General features: G+C 29.7%; 1 protein-coding gene across 3 annotated transcripts in view; it reads left to right on the plus strand.

Moving 5' to 3' along the window:
* ct (homeobox protein, cut) overlaps positions 1-17,492 on the plus strand; it is a 134,062-nt gene that overhangs the window by 52,558 nt on the left and 64,012 nt on the right. For all 3 annotated transcript variants that reach the window (XM_070634177.1, XM_070634178.1, XM_070634179.1), the window contains exon 2: positions 10,965-11,504. In XM_070634177.1, the coding sequence (XP_070490278.1) occupies positions 10,965-11,504 (540 nt within the window). The remainder of the gene's footprint in view (positions 1-10,964; positions 11,505-17,492) is intronic.

Here is a 17,492-nt window from a genome sequence, read left to right on the forward strand (position 1 = left end):
TTTTTGAAATCTTTTAAATTTTTGAAATCTTTTAAATTTTTGAAATCTTTTAAATTTTTGAAATCTTTCAAATTTTTGAAATTTTTCAAATTTTGAAATCTTTTAAATTTTCAAATTTTTAATTTTTTGAAATCTTTTAAATTTTTGAAATCTTTCAAATTTTTGAAATCTTTCAAATTTTTAAAATCTTTCAAATTTTGAATATCTTTTAAACTTTTGAAATCTTTTAAATTTTTCAAATCTTTTAAATTTTTGAAATCTTTTTAATCTTTAAAATCTTTTAAATTTTTGAAATCTTTTAAAATTTTGAAATCTTTTAAAGTTTTCAAATCTTTCAAATTTTAAAAATCTTTTAAATTTCTCAAATCTTTCGAATTTTTAAAAAAATTTAAAATTCAAAAATTCCACCCAAAATCCTCTCAAGGGAACCCCAACCAATCCCCAAACTCAACAAAAAAATAAAATTGCCAATCACAATAAAAAATTTCGGATATCTGTTTCACATTAATCACGCGCAGACATCACATTGTGAAGATCACACATTAATCTCAGATATCCTCAGTGTCTGTCGCGATCGAAAGACATAAAAAAAATAGTTTAAAATTTCGTAAATCAATCAGTGACTGAATATATCGCATTTTAATTCCCAAAACAACAAGTCAGTCAAAGAGGAAGAAGTCGAGTCGGTTCTCTCATCGGTGGCGATATAATTAAAGTCATAAAAATTTATTGACCGGATTCTTATGCTTTAAATTTCTCTTTTCCTATCATCGAGACGATATAAAGACTTTTTATGTTACAATTGGAGCAAATGTTTGGTGGATATCCACAACAAATACAACTTTATTCAGTCTGAGACATCTTCGCATTCTTACATTTTAATTATTCAGTTCTTTTTGTGTCTATAAAAGCAAAAAAAATCGTAAAAATCATCGGAAGAAATCAAAATGAAATATCCAGTTGGGTAAATGATCTATTAATCTCACATTGTTGTATCTTTATTGTATTTTTAACTTATGTATGGGAAGAATGTGGAAAAGAAGCAATGAGTGAGATTTAATTGTCTCTTTTATATCCATTGGAAATACAGAAAATTGATGAGATTTGTGTATTGATGAATGTTTGGCGGGCATTGTTGTGGTAATGGACGTAATTTTGATTGATTTGAGTTTGATTTATTGGGAATTGGGTTGTAAGTCACTCAAGTTCCACTTTCCCGCCAAAAAAGTCACTCAAATTCCACTTTTCCGCCAAAAAAAGTCACTCAAGTTCCACTTTCCCACCAAAAAAATCACTCAAGTCCACTTTCCCGCCAAAAAAGTCACTCAAGTTCCACTTTCCCGCCAAAAAAGTCACTCAAGTTCCACTTTCCCGCCAAAAAATTCACTCTAGTTTCACTTTCCCGCCAAAAAAAAGTCACTCAAGTTCCACTTTCCCGCCAAAAAAGTCACTTTAGTTCTACCTTTCCGCCAAAAAGTCAATATAGTTCCACTTTCCCGCCAAAAACAGACACTCAAGTTCCAATTTCCCGCCAAAAAAGTCAATCAAGTTTCACTTTCCCGCCAAAAAAGTCATTTAAGTTCCACTTTCCCGCCAAAAAAGTCACTCTAGTTATACTTTCCCGCCAAAAAAGTCACTCTAGTAGCTCCTATACCACCTACTACCATACCCCCTCAATCCCTTGACTTTCCCGCCAATTTGCCAACCAACCTAAAATAACTCCAAAATATCACCCAAAGCCAAAAAACAGAAAGGAAATGAAAGTTTTTTTTGACGTTTTAATTCTAATTACATTCTTATTAGCTCCAATAAAGAAATTGAATTGAATTCCCAAAAGTACCGAGTATCGCATAAAAAAAAAAGTTTTTCCGTTGTTTCTCTGCCTTTCGTCAATTTCCAACAACTAACAATTGGCGAAAAACAGCAAAATCATGTCATAAAAAACGAGAGATGGCTGAAAAAAAAGGAAGAGAATTATTTCATTTTTTATATATTTTTTTATTTTTTTTCGTTAACTTTATCTGCGTGGGAAATTGCACAGCGATTCTCTTTTTTTGCCTATTTTTGGTGTCGATTTCTTCTTTATTTATTTTGTTATTTTTCTATCTGATGTGAAAAAATTTATGTTTTTTTTAAGCTAGACCCCCCCCCCCCCCCCTTCTTCTCTGCAAAATCAACAATATCTTTAGATTTGAGTCTAGAATGAGAATTTTTAGATGATTTATGCCTTCTTAATACTTCTAGACAATCCCCAATCCAAAAAAACCCTCAAAATTCATCAAAACCCCAATTATTCAAACCATAGACCCCCAATTATTCAAACAGTAGACCCCCAAAAATTCTCAAAATCCATCAATTTTCCCCTTCTAAACCTACATAGCTTCTAAAATCATCATGATCCACATCATTAGCTCAACAAAATCAATTCATCTATTCAGTTCTCACATAATAATATCTAAACTCAATTTCCATCATAAAGAGCATTAAGTTTATGTAATACACACATAAAAATCTTAAAAAAAAAAATTGTACTGTGATTCAATTTTCTTCTTTTTAATGTCTCTCAATTTCCGGGAGTCATTTGTTATGGAAATCATGTTCAAATAAGAATAAGACTAGCATCACATTGTGTCACAAATGTCTTTTGAATTTAGAGGAAGAGATGTTGAATAATTGAAATACAGTAGCATCGATTGTTTGTGAGATTGAGAAGCAATATTTATTTATTTATTTTTTTTCAAATAAAAGCAAAAATATTTAAATTTGAATAAATAAAGGCTTGGTTGAGCTCAGTTGCTTGCCACCGAATGTGAGAACAAAAAAGCTATGGCAAGCAGCAAAATATAATAATAGCAAGAAATGGGCTTTTGATCTAATGATAAAAAATTTATTAATAATTTTTTTAATGTTTCGTTTTTGAGAAATGATGAAATAAGAAGTTTTATGGATGGGAACAAAAAAAGAAGTATTAATGTCGATGACATTCTGTGGCAAATTGATTTTCAGAAAAAAAAAAATTGTTTATAATGTCTTTGTGGATTATCTATGGATGGATCTAACATGGGTAACATGTGGAGAATTCATTTCAGAATTTGAATTTTAACGGTTTTTTGGAATTTGAATTCTAATGTTTTTTAAGATTTGAATTTTAACTTTTTTGAAAAATTCAAATTTCTACTGTTTTTTAAGAATTGAATTTAAAGTTTTTGTAAAGTTCAAATGTTAACGGTTTTGTAAAATTTTAATTCTAACAGTTTTTAAAATTTAAATTATAACTGTTTTGTAGAATTTAGATTCTAACAATTTTGTAGAATTTGAATTTCAACTGTTTTGTAGAATTTGAATTCTATCAGTTTTGTAGAAATTGAATTTCAACGAAGTTTGAATTCCAACAGTTTTGAAGAATTTGAATTTCAACTGTTTTGTAGAATTTGAATTCTAACGTTTTTTTTTAAATACAAATTTCATTAGGTTTGTAAAATTCAAATCCAAATTTCAACGGTTTTGTAAAATTCAAATTTCTAAAAAATGCAAATCAAGTCACAAACTTGTCACAAACTTGTCACAAAACCAACGAACCCTTCCCTATAGATAAATTGTCAATTCCCAATGATATATCGCTACCAAATGTGCATCATCTTCCTCATATCACGCATACATCAGTCCAAATTTATCTCCAAAAAATCATAACATCCAGATCACATCCAATTTATATACATCACATCTTTAAAATTATGTACAAAACATGTACATCATCATTTAATTCTAAAGTATTAAAGGAACGACGATAAAGGGTTATAGACACACAAATAATATGTTTGATGAATAGTTCCAACACATGTCCCACACTCACACAATTTCAATCATCTTATCCGCTCATTTCAATTTCAATCGACATACATGCTGTATACAATATTAAAGACATAAATGTCATATGACAATAGATCGGGAGATGGGAATGAAGTTGAATGGAAGTAAAGTATAAGAAAAATGAGCTATTTCTGATTTTTGTTGCTCTTAATTCCTCATTATTCCCATACACCTTTTCAATATTATTCAAATTTTTTCATTCAAGACGGAATATAAAAAAAAAAATGAATTTAAATAAAAAAAATAATGAATTGTGGGATGCAGGGCTACATGCTGAATATCACAAGCAACTGTTGATGATCTTGCTGATCCAACAGCCCTGACGTGTCATGAGTATTAATAATTTATTGAATCTTAAGAAATGAAATTTAGCTTCTGGTCTTAACTGAGAAAAGAAGAAGTAAAATTTTTTTTCGCCTTCACAAAAGACAGGAGAGACATCATATATAGCCACAACTCATAATTTACCATCACTGATGATGATTAATCATCAAAATGTAAAGACATCGAAATAAGATAATTTTTCAAATGATTTAATTTTGTTTTTTTTTTTGAAATTTATGATAATCCTTTCGTGTCTTTATGGGAAATATCTGATGGCTATGGAAGAGAGGTTTGTTTTGGATGTTGGCACGTTGAATGTGATACTCGATGATTGGTGGGAAGATGAGGTTAATTTTGAGAATATTTTAATGAATTATGAAGAAAAATTGACGATTTTTGAGATAAAACTGAAGATTTTGAGGTTAAATTGAAGATTTTAAGGTTAAGAGCTGAAAAAATTATTATAAAAAATTTAACAGTTCTCAAAATTTTAAAAATTTCAACGGCTTTGTAAATTTTGAATATTTTTTAGGTTTTTTGAACGATTTTGTAAATTTTGAATTTTTCAACAATTTTGTAAATTTCAAACTTTTTTAACAGTTTTGTAATTTTTGATTTTTCAACGGTTTTGTAAATTTTGAATTTTTAACGGTTTTGTAAATTTTAAATTTTTCACCAATTTTGTAAATTTCAAACTTTTCAACAGTTTTGTAAGTTTTAAACTTTTCAACCGTTTTGTAAATTTTGAATTATTCCAACAATATTGTAAATTTCAACCTTTTTTACTATTTTGTAAATTTTAAAAAATTGAACGGTTTTCAAAATTTTAAATTGTTAAAATTTTTACAATCATTTAGTTTTCTTGAGTTTTTCTAATTTTCTAACGGTTTTGTAATTTTCAAATCATTTTACAATGTAAAATTTACAATTTTTTAATGTTGAAAAAAAGATAAAAATTTAAAGAAAAAATGATAAAAAAATCCCAAAATATTCTCAAAAAAAAAAACAAACACCAAAAAATCATCCAGCATCACCATCAGCATCAATCGCATCCCACACCTCCCCCCCGTTTATCACTTCCCACCATCCTTTTCATCATCCGCCGCGAGAAAGAAATTAAAACAAAATCATGTAAAGGGGGTGTAATTACAAAAATTTGCTCATTAAAATTTATTAGCAACTTATGGATTCTTTGTTGTATCATCATCATCCACACCACCCCTAAACGAGTTCCTCCAACATCAAAAGTCTATACAAACAAATTTTCTAAGAATATATCTCATATATGTAATCAATTTAAATGCGATAAGCAATAAAATATTTGAATATGTTAAAAAAAAAATGAAAATAATTATCAAACACACATGCACACGTACACGAGCAGCACAAACAACTTTTTTTCATCCTCCCCAAGCGATTTTTTGTGTTTTTTTTCTCATTAAGACTTCCCAAAAAAAAGAAATAATTTTTTTTGAAGAAGGAAGTAAACGAGAAAAATAAATTCGCTGTTAATTGATTTAAATTATTTATGAAATTCATTAACGAACACACAAAGAATTTTTTTTTTTTCATCCTCTCCATCTTGTTGCTGCTGCTGTATTTTTTTTTATATGATTCGTAGATTTCCGGCTTAAGAATTTTTTATAGATGATGAATAGGCATAGAAATTAAAAAAAAGTAGCGCGTGTGAGACTAGATTTGGATGAGTTTTTGGATGTGGATGTGAATTGGATGATGGGGGTTTGGGGGGAGGCTTTGATGGAGTTTTGGGGGTTCTGATCAAGTGGGTCTGAACAATTTTGGGGGTTTGATGAATTTTTGCGAAGTTTTGATGAATTTTGGTCAATTTTAACGAATTTTGGGGCTTTTTCGTGAATCTAGGAAGATTCTTGGAAGATTTTGATAGGATTTGAACTTAAGCCGGACCTCAAAAATCAATGATTACCAACATTCGAACCTTCTGAATGCTTTGGGATGGGTTATAGTTGTTCTAGTAGACCAAAAGGACTAATTCAAGCAGTTTAATGCCATAATAAGGATGTCACTTATGTCCATCATCTAGAAGAGCTCTAATATGGTCAATACCACTCTAATCCAGTTTATGATCTTCAAAAAATAGTCGTTGATATGATTGATTACCATAACAGGCAAAACGATCACCTTTAGGTACCCTAAGGTAATTCTGTACCATAAAAACATGCTCATTGCCTGTTAGAGTTAAAGATTCAGTGATGCTAAACACTAAACCCCAACAATCTGTACAACAATTCCTCAAAATCCAACTCACATCTGGCTCTAAAATTATTAAAAAATCTCCCAAATTTGACACAATTATTGATGACCATCATAGCACTATACCCGAAAAAAATCAACTTAAATATTCCAAAATTCATCAAACTCCCAAAAAAAAAATACAATTGATAAAGTCATACTTAATCACTGCCAACAAACGGAAAACAAATTTCCTTTTAAAACATACACAAAAAAAGTCATATGCAGTCAAAAAAATAAATAATTATGTGAGTTATGCTTTATCTGCTTTGATAATTAGTAAGCATTCATATTGAGCTACAACATTCGATAAATACATACTCACATGTTTTATTACAAATAAGTCATACTCAGTTCATATCAAAAATATAATTTATTTTGTTGTTACTGGAAAGGATGTTGATTGCGGCTTAAATTGAATTCAACATAAAATTGATAATTTTTAAAAGGAATTTTTTTTAGAGTTTATCGTAAATACGCAATTATTGTGAATTTCATCACATGGTGTTGTGTGTCATAGCAGCAAAAATGGCTCAATATTTGCTCTATAATAAGTTTTTATCAGCTGTGTGGAGATTGATTTATTACTTTTTGAGCTGGAATGTGAGGAGCGGATTGATGATTAAGTTAGTTTGAATTTTAAAAAAAAAAAGAATTTTATACTAAATTGTGGTGAGTTTGAGGTGAGTTTGGTGAGTTTGGTGAGTTTGAGGTGACTTTTTTGATGACTTTTTGGGATTTTGAAACGTTTAAGTTGTTTATGGCAATTTTCATGTATTTTTGAAAATAATTTGGTGAGTTTGGTGAATATGTTGAATTTGGTGAATTAGAGGTGAATTTGATAAAACTATATTTGATAAAAATCAATTCAAATTCCGAAGGAAATAGTCAACCATTTCAAGTAATTCTCATAAAAACTAACCCACAATCATCTCCATGAACTCCATCGCCATCGCCATTAGAGTCGTCATCCACTCAATGCTCTCTTTTATTTGCACAAACAATCAATGAAATGTGTATTTGAAAATTGAGGAAGCATTCAATAACGATAAATATGAACGATCGTTATCTCGTAGAAATGAATAAAAACAACAAAAACAACAAAAAAATATGTTACGAATCGAGAATTGTCTGATGAACGTATCCGCTTTATTGGCCTCTTGATTGTCATCAGTACATGTGCATGTACATACATATGTAACTCAAATTGCCATCCAACCGATTCAATTGATTTCGTTGATTATTATCATTTAATATGCAATCGTGTGTTGTATTTTATTATTTTTTTTTATTTTTTTGTGTCTATACATCGGTTCTTATTCAATGCACATTTTTTTCCCGTACAATTTGCAATACGCTTGCATGCATTACAAATCAAAATGGATTCTTATCTCAGCTTTTTCTGTTTATTATACTATATGTAAAATTATTTTTTGATATTTGTCATATTCTGACTTCTCTGAGTCAATAATAAAAAAATTGTACACTTGTACAATAATAATTATGTCAATCAACGGAGTGTGTAGAGACTATAATGAATTTTCCATATAGAATATATGGATGGTGAAGTAATGAAGTTGAATTAAAGTTGATGAGTGATTGTTTTCATTGAATTGTGGGATTATTATAGTCATGTTAAGTTCATTAAGATTTGAAAAATTGAATTCCAATTTGAAAATTCACCAAATTCACCAAACTCACTATACTCACCACAAATTCACCAAACTCACCATATTCACCACAAATTCACCAATCTCAATTCAAATGACTTCTCTTTCTAACTTCTAATAAATCATCACAAAAATCAACAATTTTCATCAACAAACTCACAATTAATTACACAAGAACAGAAAATTCTTATAAAGCATCGCTTAATACAAAAAAAAGAAAATTATTCGAACCATAAATCATAAACGATTGCATAAAGTCAACGTCAAATAATCATGATAAATGCTCAATAGAAGCATTTCTGCATAAATTGTAACAAAATGTAATACACTGCAGTTCATACATCATTTCATGTTCAGTACATCAAACATGATCTATTTTCATCTATTCTATATATTTTATTTGTGCTGCATCTGTGTGTATTTGTGAGTAATTTGAATTGATGATACATTTTACCTTATTTTTTTTTTTTTTTTGCAAATAATGAGGAATCATTTAAATCGTCTAGAGACAGATTGAAAGGTTGATGTAGTTTGTTGCTAGATGGTGGATATGGTGAGCTAGTTTTGGTGGATGATGGGTTGTTGGGTGGCATTTTGTCTTGGTGGTTTGAGATGATGGAAAAGCAAGTTTGAGATTCTAACCTCAAAATAGTGAAATTTTGAAATCCTAACCTCAAAATTTACCAAATTTTCAATTCTAACCTCAAAGTTAAGAATTTTTCGATTTTAAAATCAAAATTCATCAGATTTTAAGATTCTAACCTAAAAATTCATCAATTTTTGGATTCTAACCTCAAAAATGAGAATATTATGACTCTAACCTCAAAATTCATCTAACTTTAAATATAACCTCAAAACTCATGAATTCTTACTTTATAACCTTAAAATTCGAAATCCTAACCTTAAAATTAAAATTTTTTAAGTTCCTAACAGCAAAATTTTAAAATTTTAGGATTCCAACCTCAAAAATTAAGGATTTCAGAGACTCTAACCTCAAAATTCATCAAATTTTAGAATTCTAACCTCAAAGTTCTAGTTTTTGCATCTCAAAAATGCGCCTATTATCCCCAACTTTGCCTCAATTTTCCGACAATCATTTCCACATAGCATGCAACATTTTCATACATATCAAAAAGAAATATGTCATGTAATAATGCCATCTCATACATTTTATAAAATCGCAACAAATAATATTATTATTTTTAAAAATTATTCAAATAAATCTAGTATGCATTGAAATTATAAGTATTTATTAATTCAACAGCAAAAAAAATTGTGGTGAGAACATCAGAGATGAAATATTGTTAAAGTATTAATTAAGTGCCAAAAAAAAAAAAAGAAAAAAATTATAGTTTTAAATAATTATGAGGATTTCAAAGAAAGTAATAATAATAATAATGCATAATTATTTTTATGAAAATTTTAAGCAATTAAAACGTTTTCACTCATTTTACACAAATATTAGCAATATATCTTCAAGATTAAGTCGAGCATTGCCAAAGAATGTGTGCACATGTAATAAAATGTGTGAAGATTAGAAGAATTTAGTGGCAGATGCACTATTATTACAGACAGTTCTTTTCGGCTAATTAGAATTTTATTTTATATTATTTTTTTAAGCTTCCTCATGATTGAATTAAATCGTGGCCACTTAAGCATGCAATAAAATTGCAGAATATATATATAAAAAAATAACTTTTATGTCAGCTCAATAAATCAAAGTAGCACAAAAAATACGACTAAATTTATAGTTATTTCAACTTTGAGACATAAAAGAAGTTATTTTATTATTTAAATAACTTAAAATTCAAAGTACAAATAGCTTAAAATCAAATTCAAGGTGAATTCCTCAACAAAAAATGAAATTAAATGAAACAAATAAAATTTAATATTAATTGTATTATGAGGAAGTCTGGGATTAATTAGGATTGAACAAAGGAAAAGATTTGTGAATTCAAATTTTAACGATTTTTTAGAATTCAAATATTAACGACATTGTAAAATTCAAACTCAAACAGTCTTGTAGGATTAAAGTTTTAACGGCTTTGCAGAGTTCAAAATTCAACGGTTTTGTAGAATTCAAACTGAAAGATTTTGAAGAATTCAATTTTTAACGGTTTTGTAAAATTCAAATTAAACAATCTCAATATTTCAAATTTTAATGGTTTTGTAAAGTTCAAGCTGATCAATCTTAAAGAATTCAAATTTAAGCGGTTTTGTAGAGTTAAAATTTCAACAATTTTGTATAATTTGAATTTCAACGGTTTTGTAGAATTTGAATTTCCTTAATTGAAGAATTCAAACTTAAATTGTCTTGTAAAATTCAAATTTTAACGACTTTCTAGAATTCAAACTGAACAATTTTGAAGAATTCAAGTTTCAACGGTTTTGTAGAATTCAAACTGAACAATCTTACAGAATTCAAAATTTAACGACTTTGTAGAATTCAAACTTAAACGATCTTGTAGAATTCAAATATTAACGGTTTTGTAGAATTCAAATGAACAATTCTCGTAAATTTCGAACCAAAATTTCCTAAAATATCAGAATCTCCTCAAGCCTTACAACCAGCTTAGAACCAGATTAAATGCATGACAGCTAAATATTCAATTCCCTTTCTCTTTGTCATAATTCACATTTTAACGGCATTTACAAATAATAAAAGACACAAAAGTGATGCAGCACATAAAAGAACGACTCGCCGATCGTCGTCATGTCTTGTCACACAGCCAAGAACTGAATTAATTGCTTAATGCAACTTTTTTTTATATTAGATTGTAATAATTTTCTAATTTTTTAATATAAATCTTATGTCTTGTGTCTTTACAGAGAGCGACACTTGCTGAAAAGGAAGTAAATACATTAAAAGAACAATTAACCTCAACATCAACAACCCAAACAAATACAACATTATCAAATACAAATTCAACGAGTACAATAACACAAAACGGCACATCGCCACCATCACCATCAACCACACCATTGTCACTGCTATCATCTGATAATAACGATAATAGTAGCACAAATAAGTTATTAAATAACAACAGCATCAAATTGGATGACGAAAATATGGATAAGAAAATCAGTGATGTTAATGAAATGATTGAACAGAATCGTATTGATGAGCATGATGATGATGATGATGTTAAGGAACAAACAAATAATTGTGGTAGCGGTAGATCGACACCAACGAGTGTTAATGATAAAGAGATGACAAATAAACAAAATGATGATAATGACGATGATGTAATTGATAATGATGATGTATCCGAGATGCGTGATAATGGTGGACGATGTAGTGTCAATTCAAATAATGTGAATAGTAGCACACGAACAATGGCTGATGAATTAACGTTTAAAGATAAAGAGGTAAGTTACTTTTTAAGGTTAGAATTTTATTTTGGTTTCAGGAAAGAAACTGTGCATTGAACAAGGTTTGAGAATTTTGAATTTCAGGAAACCGTTACAGATTTTGAATTTAATTTGTACGTTAAAAACTCAAATTTATAATTCAAACTTCAATTGACTGTTTGGAATTCAAATTCTAGAAGTTCGTTATAGGTTCAAATTTCAATTGTCCGTCAATTCTTATTAAAAATTCAAATTCTTAAAGATCGTTAAAAATTCAAATCTCAAATATCCGTTAGAAACTCAAATTTTAGTTAAGAATTCAAAATTGAAAAATTCGTTGTAAATTCAAATGTCAAATGTCCGTTAAAAATTCATTAAAATTGACATCTTATCTTCAAGTCCATAAATCCATCAATTACAAGAGCATTTCATCCTCAAATTAAGTTATTTATAGAATTCATCATACAAATAATAGCACAATAACATGATTTTTCAATTTGTCGACTGCTTCCTCACTCCATCCCCCAACAGTATTGAACAGTTGTCATAATTAAGAAATTCATGACAATCACCTTGTTGATTCTCGTCTCTCTTTTATGTGTCTATTCTTCACTCCCCCGAAAAAAAAAAGACAAGAAAAAAATTTTGCTCATTTTTTGTCCTAGCGCGTCGTCGTTCCTTGATTTTCTAAAGGGCGTCATTAACAAACATTTTTATTTCAAATAACAATCAAAAAACATAAAAAATGACATGAACAGAAATTGTATATTCACGGAATCTATCTATCACACGTTCCCTTCTCAATAAATATTGTTTACTTCCATTTCCATAAAATTTTTTACGTTGGGAAAATTTTCGACCCCAAGAGAATAAAAAAATGTTTTTTCAAAGGGAAGCCACGATGAGCTCTTCTCAATTTCGTCTTGTGTCAAAGTCTTCAACTTCTTTCTGATTTTGTGTACGTATCACTTTTCATGACGATGATGTGAAAAAAGGGAAAAAAATTATGCAAAAAAAAAAGGAAGAAGAAGAATCAACAGAAGGAAACATCTGTAGACGTTCATGAAAAAAAGCAAGGAAGCCAATATTTTTTTTTGGCGGGGAATGAGGAACCTCTGTCTGTTAATCCTGTTTGTTTATTCAAATCAGGTCCGATGCTACGGCAAATTTTCACACCGATTACATTTCAATCGACCATTATAAATTGCTCCTTTCAAGTCTTACTTGCAGTTCTTTACAGAACTTCTTTGCAGACATTGAGGGGTTTTTCTGGTCTACAAGATAAATTGTTTTCTTCTGCATGAAAAAACTTTTCTTTTCTTTACTAAATGTTTGAGAATTGATGAAGACTTTTTTTTTGCTGCTTGCTTGTTTTACGTGCTTCGGAGATCCAGAAAATTGTTTTCCTAGGAGCTCAACAAGTTTAAAGTGATTAGGGATTGATTTTGTATATTGAATAAATTGAAAGATCTTCTTAGACAATTGTATTGAATTTTAAATGATTTGGTCATCTCGGAAATTCTGGTCATCTCGGAAATATTGTCATCTCGGTAAAATTCTAGTCATACTGGTACTAATTTTGTCATTTTGTCATTTAAGTCATTTAAGACTAATTCGGTCATCTTGGAAAAATTTGATCATCTCGGAAAAATTCGATCATCTCGGGATAATTTTGCCATCTAGGAAATAAACCCCCCAAAAATCCAAAATTCAATTCAAACACACACAATTTACAACACACTTTAATATACAATATATCCATATCAGTAAACATAACAATTAAAGTTCAAGTATCGATCAGGCAACAAAACAAAATAATAACAATTCCATATCCACCAGCATATATACAATATCTCTCCCTCATATGAACACCACAAATGAGATTTGTCTTCGCATAAATAACAAACAATGAAAGAAAGAAGAAAACTTTCTATATAATTCTGTGCATTTCCATTCTGTCTCAGAAAACACAAAAAAAAAATTATATTTTAAATGAAAAAAAGAGCAAAAAGAAACACATGCTGACGATATTATGATGTCTGTAAACCGCAATGTTGCATATACATCTACAAAATGATAAATTACAATGCATGCAATATATATATTTATAATATGGCAACATGTTAGTGTCATTGAGAATGTATCAATAGACGGATTTCAATCAAATGCAGTGTGTGATCATGATATGGAACAGGGGAGGCAGTTAGGGGGGTTAGCAAAAGGACTGGAGTGGTTAGAAGGGTGAAAAACCTCAACTTTTTCAAAATTTTCCAGAGTTTTTCCGAGTATACCCGAGTATTTCCGAGTATACCCGAGTATATACGAGTATACCCGAGTATTCCCGACTATACCCGAGTATTCCCGAGTATATACGAGTATTCCCGAGTATAACCGAGTATTCCCGAGCGTACCCGATTATACCCGAGTGTATTCGAGTATTCTCGAGTTTATCCGAGTATTCCCGACTATACCCGAGTATATCCGAGTATTGCCGAGTATATTCGAGTATTCCCGAGTATATCCGAGTTTTCCCGAGTATATCCGAGAATTCCCGAGTATATCCGAGTATATACGAGTATACCCGAAGTATCCCCGACTATACCCGAGTATTCCCGACTATACCCGAATAAACACGAGTATTCCCGAATATACCCTAGTATTCTCAACTTAACCCGAGTATTCCCGAGTATACCCGAGTATTCCAGACTATACCCAGAATTTACCAGGGGTATACCCCCAAATCCAACCCCTCCATCTTCTCTCTTTCCCGCTGGAACTCAACCGTTTTAATTAAATTTTGTATGGTCGCGCTCCATTAAAGTTTTGTGCAGAAACAAACTTTACGCATTAATTAATGGACACAAACATTTTCTCTGGATGTTGGGTAAGCATTATTGGCAGTAGGAAGAGAGACAGAAGAGATACATTTAATAGTCATAATAAGAGGGGTCGCGAGACATTTTTCTCGGAAATCATTTATGTGCATGCTGTGGATAAAAAAAAAGAGATATATTAATATTGAATTTTAAGATTGCAACAATACGAGAATACTGAGTCATGATCAGATCATGGATCTGAAGACTGGCCGCACATTAAGCATGTTTTAAATTGTGTCTTTTCTGTGCTGTTCCTTTATTTAAATTTTTATTGGCATATATTGCACATTTTTATAAAGAATAAGAGCAACACACACTCGAAAAATTAAAAACTATCAAATTTCACGCTCGTTTTCACTTCTCGGGAGAACATCTCGTGGCTGAACATCTCGAGAAAAATAATCTTTTTCGTTCACGAGAATACGACGACTCAAATATCGAGTAATTAATTTTTATGGCTTTTTACGTGAAATTAATGTTCGATTTTAATGATAGAACGACATTTTGGCTTGATACTTCTCTGCGATGTCTATTTGATATGATATTTTTGGGACCTCAATCGTTTCCCAGGATGAATAAAAGTGATGAAAAGTTTTATGGATATTTCTTTCTTTTTGGTGCTGATGCTGTCGTGTGTTTATGGATTTTTAATTCCATTTAAATAGTTTTCGGAGAATTTTCTAGAATTTAATTTTGAAGGTTTTAGTAGATTAAAAATGGTAATTTTGAAATTTTTTTGGGACATTAAAGTGTCGTTTTTGGATCTCTTTTGATTATGTAAGGTATGGTGAACTTGTGAACTGGTTGTGTCATCTTGGAAATAGATTTGGGATTCTTTATTACAAATTAATTTTTTTTTAAAAGAGAAATTAGTCATCTTGGAAGAGTTCTTGTAATCATTTTTGATCATTTAGAAAAGTTTGGTCATCTCGGTAAAGTTTGGTCATCTCAGAAAATTCAGTCAACTCAGTAAAATTCGGTAATCTTGAAACATTTTGTCATTTTCCAAATTCAAGTTAATTAAAAATATTAGATCATCTAGGAAAGCTTGGTCATCTTAGTAAAGTTTTGTCATCTCGGTAAAGTTGAGTCATCTCGGAAATTTTAGGAATCTCGACTAATTTCGGTCATCTTAGAATAGTTTTATCATTTTGAAAATTTGAGTCATCTCGGTAAAAGTTTGCTCATCTCGATAAAAATTTGGTCATCTCGGAAAAATTTAATTATCTCGGAAATTTATTTTCTCTCAGTTTCTCTGTCTAAATCTAAACTTATCTATAATTCCAAAAATGTCTCCAACCCCCAAAGGTCACATTCTTCCATCAAGTAATTCATACTAATTCACAGTTTATTTTTATCATGATTACATCCATTGTGCGAAACAAGAATTGACGTAGTTAATGAAAAAATATTTCTTCAACAGAAACGTGATATCAATTTAACGAAAATAAAAATTATGAATTATTTATACACAGTTGAGACTTTATCATTACACCTTCATAGGCGTCGTCATTGCCTTGGAATGTCTTTTTCACTTCTTTTTCCGACATTTTCCAACCGAATGTCATTAAAAATCTAAAAATATCTACTTATAATCTCTTTTTAGTAAATTTTCATCTTTTTATTACAATATCATTATGGATTTATGGTGCATATCAATAAAGAGACGATTCCATTTAATCTTTCATTCCATTCCCGGTGGGTAACGACCATAAATTATCTAAAGTTTTAAGATACTTTTTCATGTTATTTCGATATTTTTTTCTGATTTTTCCGAAACATAAGAAAGCAATTTTTCTTTCAATTTTCTTCCTTTAAATGCCCACATAAATATTGTATGATAAAAAATCAAGCAAGTAAGTCTTAAAATGTTAAGAAGGGGAAAAAAAAAATATTTTTCAATTTTATATTCATTTTTCTATAAATATCATCGAAGAAATCACACAAAGAAGTCAGAGTGAGAAATGAAAATTGAAAATTTCCAATGACTTTTTAAATGATTTTTCTTCTTTTTCATTTCATTTTTCACTTTGCGTATCGAAATAAATTTAATTTTTTTTTTTTTTGTTTTGTAGTTGGAAATAGATCACATGGTGATATACTGGGTTTTAATATCGTCGCGTTATCGAAAATAGATTTTTACTTCTTTTTTCCTTCTCATTTCATTAGGAAGATGAGAAGCGGAAAATTAGTTATATTAAAGAATTCTAAGAATATCGATGACTAGGTTGGAATTGAAAAATTTTGAATGATTTTATTTTTGAGACTGAAAATTAAAGATAGTTGATTATTTCCGAGATGACAAAATTTTTACCGAGGTGACCAAATCTTTACCGAGATGACGTAACTTTACCGAGATGACAAAACTTCCCAAAATTGAATTTATGACTAACAAAACCCCTTCCTCTTGCACCCATTTCCACCATATCCAAAAATACGTTAATTTTCCCACCAAATTACAACTTTTATTTCTCAACTCGATTAAACAATTTCTCGCTTAAAAGCAGCACACCGAAAACAAAAAAAAAAAAAATTGTGCAAAATAAGTAAAAATTTGTAGGAAGAAGTAGCAATTGCAACAATAAATCATTTTGACTAAAAACTTATCACAAGCAGACAATAGTTTAACCACCACCGAAAAAAAAAAAGAGAAATGAAATGAAAACTGCACACAAAAATTACGATTGACTGCTGCAAAAGTTTAAGACATAACATGCAACTCCAATTTCTTCCAATTCTGTTCGTGTATGCTGTTTTCACATGAAAACCACCGAAAAAACTGGAAAAAATTCAGTTGTTTAATAGATTTGCTTAAAATGATAATAATTTTTGTTGCTTTATATTTCTTTTTTTGGTGTAATGTTCCTTGTGCTCGTTCGCTTGTGTAAATTTGTGATGTGGTGGTGGAAAATTGAGCACCCGAAAAAAAAGAAGAAAATTTGCTAAAACATTCATTTATTCACTTATGTGCAATGCAATAAGGTGATGGTGGGGGTTGAAATGATAATGAGGGTGGGGTGAGGATTGCAAGGATAGACATGAAAATGTTGCTGGTTGACATGGTTTAGAGCGTATTTTCTGAAACTTGTGCAACTATTCTGAGGTGACACAATTGTTCCTAGATGACAAA

Source organism: Chironomus tepperi, unplaced genomic scaffold (genome assembly GCF_022539635.2).
Source record: "Chironomus tepperi strain 1889 unplaced genomic scaffold, CSIRO-AGI_Ctep_v1 contig_85, whole genome shotgun sequence".
NCBI lineage: Eukaryota > Metazoa > Arthropoda > Insecta > Diptera > Chironomidae > Chironomus > Chironomus tepperi.